The 18,103-nt window shown below is 40.8% G+C and overlaps 1 protein-coding gene across 2 annotated transcripts in view; it reads right to left on the reverse strand.

The window, feature by feature from the left end:
• The window catches only part of AKNAD1 (AKNA domain containing 1), a 45,073-nt gene that overhangs the window by 11,106 nt on the left and 15,864 nt on the right, over window positions 1–18,103 (reverse strand). For both annotated transcript variants that reach the window (XM_088835535.1, XM_088835534.1), the window contains exons 6-7: window positions 10,877–11,033; window positions 2,734–2,819 (exon numbers count right to left, since the gene is read on the reverse strand). In XM_088835535.1, the coding sequence (XP_088691661.1) occupies window positions 2,734–2,819; window positions 10,877–11,033 (243 nt within the window). The remainder of the gene's footprint in view (window positions 1–2,733; window positions 2,820–10,876; window positions 11,034–18,103) is intronic.

Consider the following 18,103-nt stretch of genomic DNA (forward strand, 5'->3'; position numbering starts at 1 on the left):
TGAGTCAGGAAAGAGACTGATTCCCAGAAATGGGGTTTGAGCCTCAGGCCTTGCTTGCAAATACAGGCTTATCCAACTGTGCCTGGGCCTGTTGCCGGTGGACTCCAACCCTGCTTGGAGTCTGTGAGGCCAGGGGCTGAGAATCCAGGCACTTTCCTGCTTCTTGGAAAAACATGCTCTCCTCCTGAGTCACATATTTTCTCACACCTTATTTTCTGTCTCCACCCTCCTCCTCTGGGGCATGTGAACATCTCTCCAAAATGGAAAACTTGGATTGCACTCAAGTGAGCTCAGTCTAATACACGACTTTCTTTTTCTGCCTCTTTGAAACTTCTTTGTGCACTAAAATCTTCTTGCCAAACAGCTAAGGGAAGCTCTACTTGAGAAGACAGTTTTTCAGCAAGACAAAGTAGCTGACATGTAAATCCAAAATCTCTTAAATCCAAAATTCTGCATCAGACATAAAGGGATAAACATTTTACATGTAGCATAATTGTTATTTATCTGCACCTATATAAATATCCTTCAAACAGTATGTGCATCAGTAGGCTAAATAAATAATACATCCCATCTGCTGCTACTGCTGCTTCTGCTAAGTTGCTTCAGTTGTGTCCGACTCTGTGCAACCCCATGGATGGCAGCCCACCAGGATCCGCCGTCCCTGGGATTCTCCAGGCAAGAACACTGGAGTGGGTTGCCATTTCCTTCTCCAGTGCATGAAAGTGAAAAGTGAAAGTGAAGTTGCTCAGTCGTGTCCGACTCTTAGCGACCCCATGGACTGCAGCCTACCAGGCCCCTCCATCCATGGGATTTTCCAGGCAAGAATACATCCCATCTGAGAGAACTCTAATCTTCTAAAAGAGTGAAGAGTCTATACAGTCTTCTGTTGAATTAATTCCTCAAGGATGATGTAGTTTACCAAGATTTCAAATGATAAATCATGCCTATCGCCGGCAACAGATTTACTAATAGATCTGATTTTACACTTGGTTGTGTTTTACCTTCTAACTTGTTTGTTATAAAAGAGAAAATGTAGTCTGGAACACTGGTCCCTGTATTGGTACTTAAGTGGTTCTGTGAGGTCTAGACTATAAATTTGGTAGAGAAATATCTAGTACCTTGAGTGCTTAATCAGAATGTTTTTTAAATGTCAGACTATTTTTTATCATACTTGTTTTTATTATTGTTGTTTAGTTGCTAAGTCATGTCCGACTCTTTGTGACCCCACAGACTGTAGTCCACCAGCTTCCTCTATCCATGGGACTTCCCAGGCAAGAATACTGGAGTGGGTTGCCAGTTCCTCCTCCAGGGGTTTTCCTAACCTGCATCTCCTGCATTAGCAGGTGGATTCTTTACCACTGAGCCACCAGGAAAGCCCTTTATTATATTTACTAAAGCCTAAAAAAAAAAAACCTCAAAACCTAGATTTTAATTCAATAAATAAAAATAGTGAGGCTGGGTTGAGGGAGCTGGTTATTCAAGGCCCTTCTATCCCTGAGTCAAAGCCGATGGTTTATTAGAGTGATGGTCCACACCGGATGACACATGGCGATTTTTTAGGGGGTGGAAACTCAATAGAACCCTGATGACAAGTACCTATTCCCATGCTGGAATGCTTTCTAACAGGAAACTGCAGTCTTTCAGACCTTGTCATCTGCCTTTATTAGCGTACATTACATACACATAATTGTGGTAGCTAAACTGCCCCTCCCTCCTTGACTTTCAACCTTTCTAAGGTCAATTAGTCAAGCTTTGGCCTCAGTCCACTCTACCTCGGGAGCTTGGAGGAGGCACGTCTGGCTGATTGATAGAAGCTTCAAATAAATTATTCTGAATCCATGTGGACTAACAGTTGACCTAAGAGTGTTTCAAACCCATAAAGGGTTTCTCCCTAGGATTTCACATCCACACTTTTTCACCCAGTTTACAGCTTGTCACCTGGATGATTTCTTGCTGAGGGATGGGGGAGAAGTAAACCCTGAGATGTGGGGTTAGGCTTATTTTTGGTGGGATTGGGGGACAGCGGTAAGACCCAACAGGGAAGATTTTTCACTCATTGTGAGGGGAGAGTAGTGAGGGTGGGAGCTGGTATACAGTGGTGTATAATAATCTCCCAGGTGGGCAAGGTTCAAAGGGAGCCTTCAGGCCAAACCACCCTCCATATGCTATAGTTGTGATTCTTAACCAAGGGGTCTATCAGAGTCAGGGGAAATTTACAAGAAATATTCCCACAAGGGCTCCACCCCGGGGAGGCTAATACAGTAGGTGGGGGCTGAGGCATGTGCGTTATTTTCAAGTTCCCTGGTAAGGTTGAGGGCTTCCCAGGTGATGAAGTGGTAAAGAATCCTCCTGCCAATGCAAGAGATGAGGGTTCAGTCCCTGGATCGGGGAGATTCTCTGGAGAAGGAAATGGCTACCCACTCCAGTATTCTTGCCTGGAGAATCCCATGGACAGAGGAGCCTGGCGGGCTACAGTCCATGGGGTCACAAAGAATTCGGCCGCGACTGATGCATCTGAGTGTTCACGGTAAGGTTGAAGCTTTCCCCAGTTGAGGGCCACTGCTAGAGGGATTTGTCAGTTGAGAGAGAGGGCGGCCTCTGTGTCCAACCCTGAGGTCTGTGGTTCTGTAACTTGGCTGGTCGTTCAGCGAGTTGACGCCCACCCTCGCTGGAGTTATTATTCCAGGACAGGCTCCCACCCACCCTGGGAATTTAGCAGCCGGGAACCCTCACCACTGAAGTGCGCGGAGGCAGAAGGCACAGCTTGCACTGGTCGTCTCTGCTCGGTCCTGCCTCCCCGAGGCGGTGCTGGGCTCCTCCTGCACCAGAAAACACACACAGATGTGGATGCGACCAAGGATGTGACTCACCCCTCGGCTGCTTGGGCACAGCCCAGCACGCGTGCGGACCCCGCCAGACTCACCATCTCAGGACGCCTCCGCTCTGCTTTCTGGCTTGGGCGAGAGTTGGAGGGGGAAGAGGGAGCCGGGTTTCTGTGCTGTAATGGCCTAGGGCTTACAGAAAGGAAGATTCCACCCTGCCTTGACTTCCTTCCCTCTCCAGACATTTAAAAGTCTAGTTTACAGATGACAGCACACTCCCCCCACCCCGCCTTTTTCTCTTTCCCTTGGGTTCCAGTTACCCCAAACTCCACTAGAGGATGAAGAGATTGAGGATGGTTTTTAAAACCTTCAATCTGATCACTGTTCAGCAGAGTCTAAAAGCCTTTCCAAAGCACTGTGTTCAACTGCAAATTAAAACAAGGTTTAGAGACTGTCTAGAGGCCTAAATTATTGTTTATATGTCCCCGTTTAACACACACTCAAAAATCACACTATGGAACTGAAAGGGCTGACACCACCCTTGCTATGGTTTTACCCTTTATGTAAACAAAAAAATAAACACTTTTCTCACCATTACAAACAATGGTGAGAAAGAAGCGTCAAAAAAGCTTTTTCCATATTTTGAGTTACTTCCTTAGGAAATGTCTGGGTCAAAGGTTGCAAACGTGTTTGTGTGATGATACATGTGGCCTGATTGCTTTCCACCAAAGCTGCACGAACTGCATGCTGCCAACAACATGGGCAGCTTGCTTGGCCACACCTTCCTCTGCATCAGGAATTCTCTCTTGAAAATGTTCTTGTTAATTTAAAAAGTTGGGGTGGCTCCTTGTGTTATTAGCATTTCGTCTGTTGTTAAAGGAGACAAATGTTTCCCCATAAATTTATTTATTGGTCATATTCCCTACTTGTGACTTTTAGTTGTTTTTTTATCCCTCAATTTTTTGGAGTGTTTTTTTATTAGTAAAAATATGTGTTGATCGTTCCTTGTGCCAGGTGCCTCTCATATCGTCTCCTTTATCCCTTCCCACCATCCTGACAGGTTGTCCCCATTTTAGTGATGAATAATCTGAGACTCAGAGAGTTTAAGCTGCTTGTCAGGGTCACACAGAGTGAGTGACCTAGCTGGCATCTGAGCCCTTCCCATATACTTGTGTCATTAGCCACACATCTACGCTCTTTTGTACCTGTGTCAGAGCACTTTGCATGATAAAGATCTCAATAGTGAGCACTGTTTGCTCTTAGTGTTTTCTAGGTTGTCCACCTTTCTTAAAAATGTTGACTGTGGTTTTGCAAACGTTAGTTGAAATGTTGATACTGTCGAAGAGGTGGTAGAAATGGCCAAGAAACATACAAAAATGGGTAAATTTTACAAACAGTCAAAGAAATACAGATTAGCACAATATCAGTTTTCACTTATCACTTTAGCGAAGGTTGGAAAGAAAAAACAGATGCCCTGGTTTGGCTCAGGTTGAAGGCACATTCATTCCCAGGCACTGCCGTGGCCACCACTTTGCTAAAGGCCAGTTTATCAAATTTTCGCTGTGTACCTTTTGAACCATCATCTGCAATCCTAGATTTTTATCCAAAGGAACTAATCAACTCTGGCCAAATGTTTCCATGTTAAATGATTTTACTGAAGCAGTTTATCCTATCAAAGAACCAGAAACAATTGAATGTCCATCAATAAGAGATTGGTTTAATAAATCAGGGTCTACCCATACAATGAAATACAAAGCAGTGCTTAAAAATGCAGCTGTAGGTTCATTCAATAACAGTTGAGAGGCCCCCAATATAATGTTAAATGAAAAAAGTATATTCTAAAACAATACATGTATGACCCCACTTTTGCAAAAAGCATGTGTATCAGAGAAAAAAGACCAGACAGATACATGCTAAAACATTGGCAATAGTTTTTCTCCTAGAGAAATGTTCCTTTTTATACTTTTCTCTGTTTTCTGATTTTTTTTTTTTGCTATAAACCTGTATCTTTATAATTTTTAAAATAATGAGGCTTTTTTTTTTTTTTTTTTACTTCACTTTCCCTCTGTGTTTTCTTTTATCACTCATAGGCCTACAGCGGGTACCCCTGCACTTCACATTTCCCTGCTAACTCAGACGGTAAAGAGTCTGCCTGCAATCAGGAGACCTGGATTTGATCCTGGGTTGGAAAGATCTACTGGAGGAGAGCATGGCAACCCACTCCAGTATTCTTGCCTGGAGAATCCGTGGACAGAGGAGCCTCGTGGGCTACAGTCCATGGAGTCTCAAAGAGTCAGACACAACTGAGCGACTAACACTTTCACTATATTAGAAGAACGTAGACGGGTGCCTTCTACCTGAGTTGGGAGACCTGGGATCCAGTGTCCCCTGTCATTTGTGCTGGACAAGTCTCTTAACCTTTGTAAGCTTTCAACTTTTTTCTTCAAGAAGTCTTTGCAAGCAGCAAAGTTCTGAACCAGCAGAATTATTATTGTCTACAGCTTATTTTAACTTTGTCATTATTATTTTAGGCCCAGAGGTTTTTAATCCCAGTATTTCCAATTCCTTTATAATGGAATTATCTCAAAATGTGGTCCCCAAACCAACAGCATTGGCATCAGCTGGGAGCTTGTTAGAAATGCAGAGTTATAGGCTCACCCCAGACCTACTGAATCAAAGCCAGCATTGCAATAAGACCCACAGGTGAGTCCTCGACATGCTGCAGTTGTAGACAAGCCCTGATCTAGAACAGGTGCCTCAGGAAGGTTTCTCCTGCGTGCTCAGTGAGTGGGGAGGGTTAGCCATGTGGGCAGCTCTCACCAGCACTAACATCCAGGACACCCTTTAGAATGAGAGCTAAGTGATCTCCCATTCCGTTTGTTCAGTCACTCAGTCATGTCCGACTCTTTGCGACCCCGTGGACTGTAGCCTACCAGGCTTCTCCGTCCATGGGATTCTCCAGGCAAGAATACTGGAGTGGGTTACCATTTCCTTCTCCAGGGGATCTTCCCGACCCAGGGATTGAACCCAGGTCTCCCGCATTGGATGCAGACGCTTTAACCTCTGAGCCACCAGGGAGTCAGAGGCAGCCATACTGGGTGGGTAAAAATGCCAAGACAATGAGCTGAACGGAGCCAGGACGGGGCTCCCAGACGCTACCCTGGAGCAGAAGACAACCTCATGGCCATTTGTTCTGGTTAGTCTGCTTGTTTTTATTAAAAAGCAGTTTGAATTTTAGAGTTAGTTCTTGAGCCCCACTTTGGGGGATTATTCGGCTTTTGTGTAGTCTGGTGAAGTCATTGAGAATTTAATTTCAGTACTCCGGGGAGGGTGGGAAGGAGTAGCCTGAGGTAGAGTGTGATGGAGGCGTCAAGCGACCAGTTGCCTTTTTCTCACCCACCCTCCCCCAGAAGCCCTTGTGCAGAGGGTTCCCCCCAACCCGGGCAGCCAGGCTCCCATGGAACCCATGGTCCACTTCTCCCTCTTGAACCCTCAGGAGGAGCCCATCGCTGCACTCTTTGCTAGGGCTGTGGGGCCAGCTCCTCAGAAGATGGGGCCTCCTGTGGCCATGTTGGGGGGCGTCCTGTCCCCTCTCAACGCACATGGGCCTGGGAGCCCTGCAGAACGGCTGGAGTGTTCCTTGAGTAACTGGGGAGCCGCAAGAGGACTTGCCCTTAGGGCTGCAGTCCCATAGGAACGGATTCAAATCAGTTCTGTATCCTTAAGGCATTGTCATCTGCCTGGAGTCCCTTTCCCCAGACTCCTCACCTAGCTGCCTTCTCCTCATCCCCCCGAACTCAATTCACATCTCACGTCTGACCATAACCTCCCCCAGTGAGTTACTTTTGGTCATATCCCATCATGACCAAAGTAGCTACCCCCAGGAAATGTAGTTACTATGAGCCAGGTCCTGTTTTAAGTACATGTATTAACTCACTTAAATATCCTCATTATATCATTAAAATTTCTAAGAAGCTGCCAGGTGAAGCCAATGCTGCTAGTCTTGAGACCAACTTTGAGATATTTCATTATAAATACACTAGAAATACTGGGATTAAAAACCCCTAGATCTAAAATGATAATGACAAAATTATAGTGAACATAATAGTTCTGCTGGTTCACACCTTTACAGTTTGCAAAGTCTTTTTGCTGAAGAGGAGTTGGAAGCTTAGACAGGTATTATTAGCCTCACTTTACACAGGAGGAAACAGGCTCAGAGAGGTTACATGACATTCTTAAGGTCACAAAGCTGATCAGTGACAGAGCCTGGATTTGAACCCAGAGTCTGACTTCAGAGTCATAAAAATGCCTTATGACTGGCACCAGCATAACACTTAACATTCTGTAGTTCCACGTTAATTTTATCTGTTCATTCTATGTGTCCCTCACAGAAATGTAAGCATCTCGACAGTAGGTGATTTGTCTGTCTTATTTATATTGTATCCCCAATATTTAGAAAAGTGCCTAACATTTAGCAATAAATACTTGCTGAATGAATGGGTAATACCAGCAGTAGACTCTCTTTTCAGGGCTATTTATCACAAAGTTATAGAGTCCTCATCATCTTGCAACAGTTGCTATAAACTTGGGACCAGTTAAGAGCAAACCCAGACCTCATGGAGCGCTGACCAGGAGGCTGGGCTGCCTCACTAGGCTCAGTCACACCATGCTGAAGCTAACTTTGGCTCAGGACAAGACAGAGAACCAGCTGTGAACCTTTGAGATCATTTGTTAAATCCACTCTGGCTCAGAGTTTACTATACTGAGTATTCACTCCATATTGGGCATTCAGTTAGATGTTTGGGCTGCAGAGATGGGTACAGAGGCTCAAGACAAATGAGACACAGTTGTATGGGGACACAGAGGCTGGGGCAAAGAATTCTGCCTTGGGGCGGGTGGCTGTGCATCGGGGTTGGGTCATATAAATGGCCTAAACTGAAGATGAGGCTTCAGTGAATGGGATGTTGCCAGGAGGGTAAGTGTTCTGAGTAGGCAAACTTAACTTGTTTGGAAGGACTAACATTTGTATAATCTTCAACATCCTGTCTGGAATGCAAAAGTAGGAAGTCAAGAGATACCTGGAATAACAGGCAAATTTGGCTTTGGAGTACAAAATGAAGTAGGGCAAAGGCTAACAGAGTTTTGCCAAGATAACGCACTGGCTAGAGCAAACACTTTCTTCCAACAACACAAGAGAAGACTCTACACATGGACATCACCAAATGGTCAATACCAAAATCACATTGATTATATTCTTTGCAGCCAAAAGTAGAAAAGCTCTATACAGTTAGCAAAACAGGACCAGGAGCGGACTGTGGCTCAGATCATGAACTCCGTATTGCAAAATTCAGACTTAAATTGAAGAAAGTAGGGAAAACCACTAGACCATTCAGGCATGACCTAAATCAAATCCCTTATGATTATTTGTAAGGGATTTGACAAACAGATTCAAGGTGGAAGTGACAAAGAGATTCAAGGGATTCAATCTGACAGAGTGCCTGAAGAACTATGAACGGAGGTTTGTGACATTGTACAGGAGGAAGTGATCAAGACCATCCCCAAGAAAAATAAATGCAAAAAGGCAAAATGGTTGTCTGAGGAGGCCTTACAAATAGCTGTTGAAAGAAAAGAAGCTAAAGGCAAAGGAGAAAAGGAAAGATATACTCATTTGAATGCAGAGTTCCAAAGAATAGCAAGGAGAGATAAGAAAGACTTTCTAAGTGGTCAATGCAAAGAAACAGGAAAACAATAGAATGGGAAAGACTAGAGATCTCTTCAAGAAAATTAGAGATACCAAGGGAACATTTCATGCAAAGATGGGCACAATAAAGAACAGAAATGGTATGGACTTAAGCAGAAAATATTAAGAAGTGGCAAGAATATACAGAAGAACTATACAAAAAAAGATCTTAATGGCCTGGATAACCACCATGGGGTGATCAAACTCCTAGAACCAGTCATCCTGGAGTGTGAAGTCAAGTGGACCTTAGGAAGCATCTCTCCGAACAAAGCTACTGGAAGTGATGACATTCCAGATGCTGCTGCTGATGCTGTGAAAGTGTTGAACTCAATATGCCAGCAAATTTGGAAAACTTGTCTGTGGCCACAGGACTGGAAAAGGTCAGTTTTCATTCCAATCCCAAAGAAAGGCAATGCCAAAGAATGTTCAAACTACTGCACAATTGCGCTTATCTCACATGCTAGCAAATTAATGCTCAAAATTCTCCAAGCCAGGCTGCAACAGTATGTGAACTGTGAACTTCCAGATGATCAAGCCTGGATTCAGAAAAGGCAGAGGAACCAGAGATCAAACTGCCAACATCTGTTGGATCATCGAAAAAGCAAGAGAGTTCCAGAAAAACATCTGCTTTATTGACTATACCAAAGCCTTTGACTGTGTGCATCACAATAAACTGTGGAAAATTCTGAAAAAGATGGAAATACCAGACCACCTGACCTCTCTCCTGAGAATTCTGTATGCAGGTCAAGAAGCAGCAGTTAGAAATGGACATGGAACAACAGACTGGTTCCAAATAGGAAAAGGAGTACATCAAGGCTGTATATTGTCACCCTGCTTATTTAACTTCTATGCAGAATACATCATGTGAAATACCAGGCTGGATGAAGCACAAGCTGGAATCAAGATTACAGGGAGAAATATCAATAACCTCAAATATGTAGATGACACCATCCTATGGTAGAAAGCGAAGAAGAACTAAAGAGTCTCTTGATGAAGGTGAAAGAGGAAAGTGAAAAAGTTGGCTTAAGCTCAACATTTAGAAAACTAAGATCATGGCATCCGGTCCCATCACTTCATGGCAAATAGATGGGGAAACATTTGTAGGGAGAGGCTTTACTTCTTTGGGCTCCAAAATCACTGCAGATGGTGACTGCAGCCGTGGAATTAAAAGACGCTTGCTCCTTGGAAGAAAGGCCATGGCCAACCTAGACAGCATATTAAAAAGCAGAGACATTACTTTGCCAACAAAGGTCTAGTCAAGGCTATGATTTTTCTAGTAGTCATGTGTGAGTATGAGAGATGGACTGTAAAGAAAGCTGAGTGTCGAAGAATTGATGCTTTTGAACTATGGTATTGGAGAAGACTCTTGAGAGCCCCTTGGACTGCAAGAAGATCCAACCAGTCCATCCTAAAGGAAATCAGTCCTGAATATTCATTGGAAGGACTGATGGTGAAGTTGAAACTCCAGTAATTTGGCCTCCTGATGTGAAGAGCTGACTCATTTGAAAAAACCCTGATGCTGGGGAAAATTGAGGGCAGGAGGAGAAGGGGATGACAGAGGATGAGATGGTTGGATGGCATCACCGACTTGATCGACATGAGTTTGAGCAAGCTCCGGGGGCTGGTGATGGACAGGGAAGCCTGGTGTGCTACAGTCCATGGGGTCACAGAGTCAGACACGACTGAGTAACTGAACTGAACTGGGCAACATCTTGTCCTTAACTCTGACTAAAATCTATTCAAGTTTGAGTAACATCCACAATCATTCAGATGATTCCATTTGTTGGAATTTTAATTTGGTCTGAAATGGTCTGATAGTTGAGGTTACAGAAAGAATGGAGAGACAGTGGTGATCAGTTTGAATTCGTGATCTTGCATACATAGACAATCCAAAAGAATTTAACTTGAAAGAAAATGTAGAAGTGGACTCATGGGAAATAGTTCTTTCAGTGAGTATGCTATTGTGTAGCAGGGAGAGTACGAAGCTATTTAGAAGAAAAATGATTTCTTCCAGGCACACTTGATCTACAAAAATGTTATTATTCACCCAGAAGAAATAGTTCTTCAGCCATTCATCTGTTTAAGCTGCACTGTTACATCCTAAACAAATAAGAACTTTCAAAAACCAACACTTGAAATAGCTTCTAATTTTTAAAATCTGGTTCTACTTTAAATAATGATTCAAAGGCCTTTGGAAAGTTAAATTTTCATGAAATGTTAAGATAGAATTCTGTGACTCCGTGAATTAGGATTTTATAAATACATAAAAACCATTTTTCCTGGCGTGAAATTAAGCTGTAAGTTACTGTATTACCTCCTTTGAGGGTGGAGAGGATGTGGATGACAAGTCATCCAGGTTGATTGGAGAAGTCACGGGAAGAAAGACAGCTGAAGTACATTTGCTTTTATTAATTTTCTCTTTAAAATCTTTAAGTAGTATCTCCAATTTGAAGATTTCACCTTCTGCTTTTCTAGGTAAATATGAACAAACAGGCGTCTTATTGGGTATGCAGTCCATATTCTTACTAGTAACAACAGTTCTTGAATATAGCATTGATTTACATTTTTAACATGGTCTGTCTTCAGACAGGAAGGATGATGGATCCTGACAGACATCCTGTTTATAGTTTCACTTCAAAGACCTGGACTCTTGTTCTCTTTATTTTCTTCCAGTTTTATTGAGATATAATTGACATACAGGACTGGATAAATTTAAGGTGTACAGCATAAAGATTTGACTTTCATCATGAAATAATTATCACAAGTTTAGTGAACATCCATCATCTCATATAGACATAATATTAAAGAAATAAGAAAAAATATTTTGTGTGTGTGATGAGAACTCTTAGGACTTACTTTCAACTTTCATATATAACATACAGAAGTGTTAATTATATTATGTTGTATATTTCTAATTCTTATTTTGTTATTCATTAGCTGTGTATATCCTTGGGCAAATTATTTAATCTTTCTGTGTCTCAACCATGAGATAATACCCTACTTCTGTGGATCTGATTATTTTGAGGTCCCTTACAGTTAGTTCTAGGAGCTATAATTCTGGGAAAATAATGATTTATATCACTTGAAAAAGAATAACATGAAAAATCTGAATAATAAGTTTGATCCGTAGGTATATGTACATATAGGTATATGTGTATAAATGTATAGTTTAGGGCTTCCCTGATGGCTCAGATGGTAAAGAATCTGCCTCCAAGGCAGGAGACTCCATATGTACATACATATATAAGTATATATATTTTGTCCCCAAAGAATTAATTTTTCCAAAATTCATTAAAATTATTAAATTTTATCTGTTACCCCCAAAAAAGTATCAATAAATTCCAAAACTTTAAAAATTATATCACAGCTGTCTCACTAAGATCAAAAACAATGCAAAGGTGTTCCCTCTTACCACTCCTGTTCAACACTGTACTGGAAGTCCTACCTAGTGCAATAAGACAAGGAAAGGAAACAAAGAGTATACACATTGGAAAGGAAGAAATAAAATTGTCCATAGATGACATGATTGGGTAGAAAATTCAAGAGAATCAACCAAAAAACTTTGAAACTAGTAAGCAATTATAGCGAAGTGGCAGGGTGTAAGGTTAATATATGAAAGTAAATCACTTTCCTAAATATCTTTGTTGAACAAGTGGAATTTGAAATTAAAAACATAGTATCATTTGCATTAAGATCCAAAAAATTAAATGTGGATTGGCCAGAAAGTTCATTTGGGCTTTTCATATTATCTTACAGAAAAACTTGAAGGAACTTTTTGTCCAACTCAAAACTTAGGTATAAATCTAACAAAATGTGCACAAGATCATTATGGAGAAAACGACAGTACTCTGGGTGAAATCACAAAAGCAAATAAATGGAGAGGTGTTAGACATTCATGGATTGAAAGACTTGATAGTATCAAGGCGTCTGTCCTTCCCAACTTGATCTTAACCAATCCTAGTAAAAAAAATTCTGGCAACTTCTTTTGTGGCTATTGACAAACTTACTCTAAAGTTTGTATGTAGAGACAGAAGACCTGAAACAGTCAACACAATACTGAAAGATAAGAACAAAGTTGGAGGACTGACAGGACTCAACCACAAGACTTACTATAAAGCTATAGAAATAAGGCAGTGTAGTATTGATGAAGCACAAGACAAACAGATCAACGGAGCAGAAAGCCCATAAATAGACCCACATATAATTAGTTAACTGATATTTGGAGTAAAGTCAGTAGAATTGAGCAAAGATAATTTTTTCAACAAATGGTGCTGGAACAACTGTACATTCATTACAAAAAATCAATCTAGATACAGACCTTACACTCTTCACAAAAATCAACTTGGAATGGATTATAGGCTAGAAATAGAAGGATCATGTTTAGGTATAGAATGAATTAAGAAATTTTTCTTTTTCTTTTTTTTTTAATGTTCCAGGAGAGTTACCTAAAGTCTTTGTTGAACTCACCCATAATCCCTCTTGGATTAGGTGTCTTTGGGAGATTTTTTGTTTCTAGAAGCAAACTAGATCTTTTCTAGTTTCCTCTTGTTTTTAGTCTTTTTGGATTTCCTACCTCTTTTTGAGTAGATTTTAATAATTTATATTTTCTCAGAGATTTGTCTGTTTCATCCAGATTTTAAAATGTGTTGATAGGAAGTTGTTCAATCCCAGTCAATCTAAAATTTTTCTTCTGGTATTTTTCCTTTCTCATTCTTAATGTTATTTATGCTTTACACTCAAACTTTCCATTGGCTATTTTATAGATATTTTCAAAGACGCTATTTTATTGATCAAATTATTTTCAATTGTATTTAAAGGAGATCAGTCCTGGGTGTTCATTGGAAGGACTGGTGCTAAAGCTGAAGCTCCAATACTTTGGCCACCTCATGCGAAGAGTTGACTCACTGGAAAAGAGTCTGATGCTAGGAGGGATTGGGGGCAGGAGGAGGAGGGGACGACAGAGAATGAGATGGCTGGATGGCATCACCAACTCGATGGAGGCGAGTTTGAGTGAACTCCGGGAGTTGGTGATGGACAGGGAGGCCTGGTGTGCTGTGATTCATGGGGTCACAAAGAGTTGGACACGACTGAGCGACTGAACTGATTGCTTCTTTTTACGAATCTCTTCCTTTTGGAGGTTTGTTTTATTGTTATTTTTCTGCTTTCCTGGTTTGAGTACTTAGTTTATTGATTTTGAACTTCACCCCCCCATATTAAATACATTTTAAAACTATGTATTTTCTTCAAAGTATTGTTGTTGTTGTTTTTTAGCTACAATACGTTGGTTTTCATATGTGCTTTTCTCATGTATTATTGACTTGTAGATTAGTCCTAATATCGATTTTTATTTAATGCAATAATTATTTAGATGTGTTAATATTTTCCCAGTTAATACTTTTTTTTAGAGCAGTTTTAGCTTCTCAGCAAAATTGAGAGGAAGATACAGAGATTCCCATATATTCTCTGCCTCTACAGATGCATAGCCTTCACCATTATTGACATCCACGCAAGGTGGTGAGTGAGTGAGTAAAGTCGCTCAGTCGTGTCTGACTCTTTGCGACCCCGTGGACTGTAGCCTACCATGCTCCTCCGTCTGTGGGATTCTCCAGGCAGGTACATGTGCTGTAACTGATGAACCGCCCATTGGCACAACATAGTCACCCAAAGTCTATACTTTTACATTGGGATTCACTCTTGCTGTTGTATATTCTATATGTTTGAACAAATGTATAATATGTATCCATCTTTGAGATATCATGTAAAGTGTTTTCACTGCCCTGAAAATCCTTTGTACTTCACTTATTCAAACTTCCACCTATCCCAACCGCCAGCAACCACTGATATTTATATTGTTGCCATAGTCTTGCCTTTTCTAGAATTTCACATAATTGGAATCATGCAATATATAGCCTTTTCAGATCAGCTGTTTTCTCAGTATTAAGCATTTAGGTTTTCTCCATGTCTTTGCTAACTCGATAGCTCATTTCCTTTTAGCACAAATGATGTCCCATTGTCAGAATATATCATAGTTATTAGTATAGTCCATCTATTGAAGGACATCTTGGGTGCTTCCAAGTTTTGACAATTCTGAATACAGCTGCTTGAAACATTTGTGTGCATGTTTTTGGACATAAGTTTTTATCTCCTTTGTGTAAGTACCAAGGAGAGTGATTGCTAGATCATATGGTAAGAGTATGTTTAGTTTTGAAAGAAACCACCAAATTGTCTTCCAAAGTGGCTACAGCATTTTGCATTCCCACCAGCAATAAAGAAGTGTTCCTATTGTACTACATGCTCACCAACATTTGGTGTTTTTAGCATTCCAGATTCGGGGCACTGTAATAGTGTTTGTAGTTGCATCTCATTGTGTTAATTTGCATTTCCCTGATGATATACGATATGGAGCATCTTTTCATATGTGTTTTTGCCATCTTTTACACATGCTTATTTCCCTTTTTCATATTTTCTTCAGTGAGGTGTTAAGATCTTTAGCACTTTTTTATTGGGTTGTTTGTTTTCTTATTGTTGTAAGAGTTCTTAGTGTGTTTTGGGTGACTATCCTTTATCAGAAGTGGCTTTTGCCGGTATTTTCTCCCAGCCATCCTGTCTTGTCTTCTCATTCCTTTTACATAGTCTTTCACAGAGCACACCTTTAAAATTTTAATGATGTCTAGCTTATCAATTATTTATTTTATAGATGGTGCCTTTGATGTTGTATCTCAAAAATAATCACCATAACAAAGGTCATCCAGGTATTCTCCTGTGTTATCTTTTAGGGGTTTTATGGTTTTGCCTCCCCAAAGGCCCTAAATCCAAGTGGGATTATATGAGAGTTCAACAGAGATGTTAAGTAATGCTTCTGGAACACAAAAAGAAAAGGGAAAATATCCCAACTCACTCTATAGATAAACATTAGGATATTTGTTAATATATTTCATTATATTAATAGATTAAAGGAGATTAAATAGATTTCTAAATCCCATGGGTTAAACTTTTTCCTAAATTAAAAAGTATATATCATTTTAGTAATCCAGGAATAGAAGGAAACTTTCTTGATAAAGCTTATCTACTTGAACCTACAGCAATCCTCATACCCAGTACCATTTGGAAGAATTCCCAATACCATTAGGAATATGAGAAGAATGATTGCTTTCACTAGTATTGTGATTATTCAGTACTATTTTGGAAAAAATAGCAAATGAAGTAAAGAAATGTGATATAGAAAAGTTGGAGAGAAGGAAAGATATATAAATATTTAAGGAGAAAAGGGAAGATGAGGGGACCTATCATTTGCAGATGCTATGATTGTCATACCTAAAAACTAAGACAATCAACTGAAAAGCAGTGAAATACTAAGTGCAGAATTGCATCAGGTAGCCCCACGTAAGTTAAATTTACAATTTTCTTTATTTCCTGGATATGAATTATGAAAAACAATTATTAACACAGAGAAAATCTAAAATAGCTAAGAACAAATTTAACAAAACATATATAAAATCTACATGAAAAAAACTTGTTAGAGATGTTTTCATGGGAATAGGATGAGAATACTCATTGCAAAGATTTTAACTTTTCCTGAACTAATCTATAAATTCAGTGAAATCCTAAACAAAATTAAAATGGAATTTTATTAGAATTGGTTCCTAAAACTATATTTCTCAATAAAAGTGACTATCAATGAAAAAATTAATTTGAGCTGATTATGAAGTTAATTAGTAAGACGAATGAATAAGAATAGCTAAAGAAAGTTCAAAAAAGGAGAAACATTAAAAAATATACTTCAGTTCAGTTCAGTCGCTCAGTCGTGTCCGACTCTTTGCGACCCCATGAATCACAGCACGCCAGGCCTCCCTGTCCATCACCAGCTCCCAGAGTTCACTCAAACTCATGTCCATCAAGTTGGTGATGCCATCCATCCATCTCATTCTCTGTCGTCCCCGTCTCCTCCCGCCCCCAGTCCCTCCCAGAAAAAATATACTTAACCTATAGTAATTTAGAACTATGTGGTTAATGCAGAAATAGAAACATAGATCAGTGGGGAGAATAAAACCAATCCCAAAATGGGGCTTCCCAGGTGGTGCTAGTGGTAAAGAAAAAAACCCACCCACCAATGCAAGAGACATAAGAGATGTAGGATCGATCCCTGGGTTGGGAAGATCCCCTGAAGGAGGGCATGCCAACCCAATCCAGTATTCTTGCCTGGAGAATCCCATAGACAGAGGGGCCTGGCAGGTTATAGTCCATAGAGTCACAGAGAGTCAGACAATACTGAAGTGACTGAGCACACTGCACGCGTATGTGTATTAATACACATGGGGGTTTTATATTTGATTAAAGTGACTTTTCACTAGTAAGAAAAGGCTGCCCTGTTCAGTGAGTATTGGGACAAAGATCTAAGCATGGAAAGCCAGACTGATAAATAAAATATAGGAAAATATGCTCTAGTCTGCCAGGAAGAAGAAAATTCAGCAGGCGGCAAGCGACACCAAAGATTTAAAGGAAGTGAAATGATGGAACAAACTCTCAAGGTAGCAGGAAGAGATGGGCTCAAGAATCAAGACTGTAGAGTTTGGAAGGTGAGTGAAGAAAGAGGAGGTGACAACATGCAGATCCAAGGTAGACAAAAGGCATTTTTTGAAGGAATCTGTGATCTTTTCAGTAAAATAGAAGACAAGAGTATATGCAGATAGTATCAGAGAGAGAGAATTGATGGAGATAGAACTTCATTTCGTGACTCCTCGGTTTCTGGTGCTAGTGTGAAAGATCAAGTATCTATCAGACTACATTCTGACAAACAAGATGGATGAAATCCAAGTATTTTTTAATGTTACCTTTCAAAGGCAAAAATAAGAAGGTGTTAAGTTGGTTTAAAGCTCAACATTCAGAAAACTAAGATCATGGCATCTGGTCCCATCACTTCATGGCAAATAGATGGGGAAACAGTGGAAACAGTGGCTGACTTTATTTTAATGGGCTCCAAGATTGCTGCAGATGGTGACTGCAGCCATGAAATTAAAAGATGCTTACTCCTTGGAATGAAAGTTATGCCCAACCTTCTGCTGCTGCTAAGTCACTTCAGTCGTGTCCGACTCTGTGCGACCCCATAGACGGAAGCCCACCAGGCTCCCCCGTCCCTGGGATTCTCCAGGCAAGAGCACTGGAGTGGGCTGCCATTTCCTTCTCCAATGTGTGAAAGTGAAAAGTGAAAGTGAAGTCGCTCAGTCGTGTCCGACCCTTAGCAACCCCACGGACTGCAGCCTACCAGGCTCCTCCATCCATGGGATTTTCTAGCCAATAGTACTGGAGTGGCTTGCCATTGCCCAACCTAGACAGCATATAAAAAGCAGAGACATTACCTTGCCAACAAAGGTTTGTCTAGTCAGTTCAGTTCAGTCACTCAGTCGTGTCCAACTCTTTCTGACCCCATGAACCGCAGCACGCCAGGCCTCCCTGTCCATCACCAACTCCCAGAGTCCACCCAAACCCATGTCCATCGAGTCAGTGATGCCATCCAACCATCTCATCCTCTGTCGTCCCCTTC

Source organism: Moschus berezovskii, chromosome 4, assembly GCF_049115385.1.
Source record: "Moschus berezovskii isolate FMDL1 chromosome 4, NW_MosBer_1.0, whole genome shotgun sequence".
Taxonomy (NCBI): Eukaryota; Metazoa; Chordata; class Mammalia; order Artiodactyla; family Moschidae; genus Moschus; species Moschus berezovskii.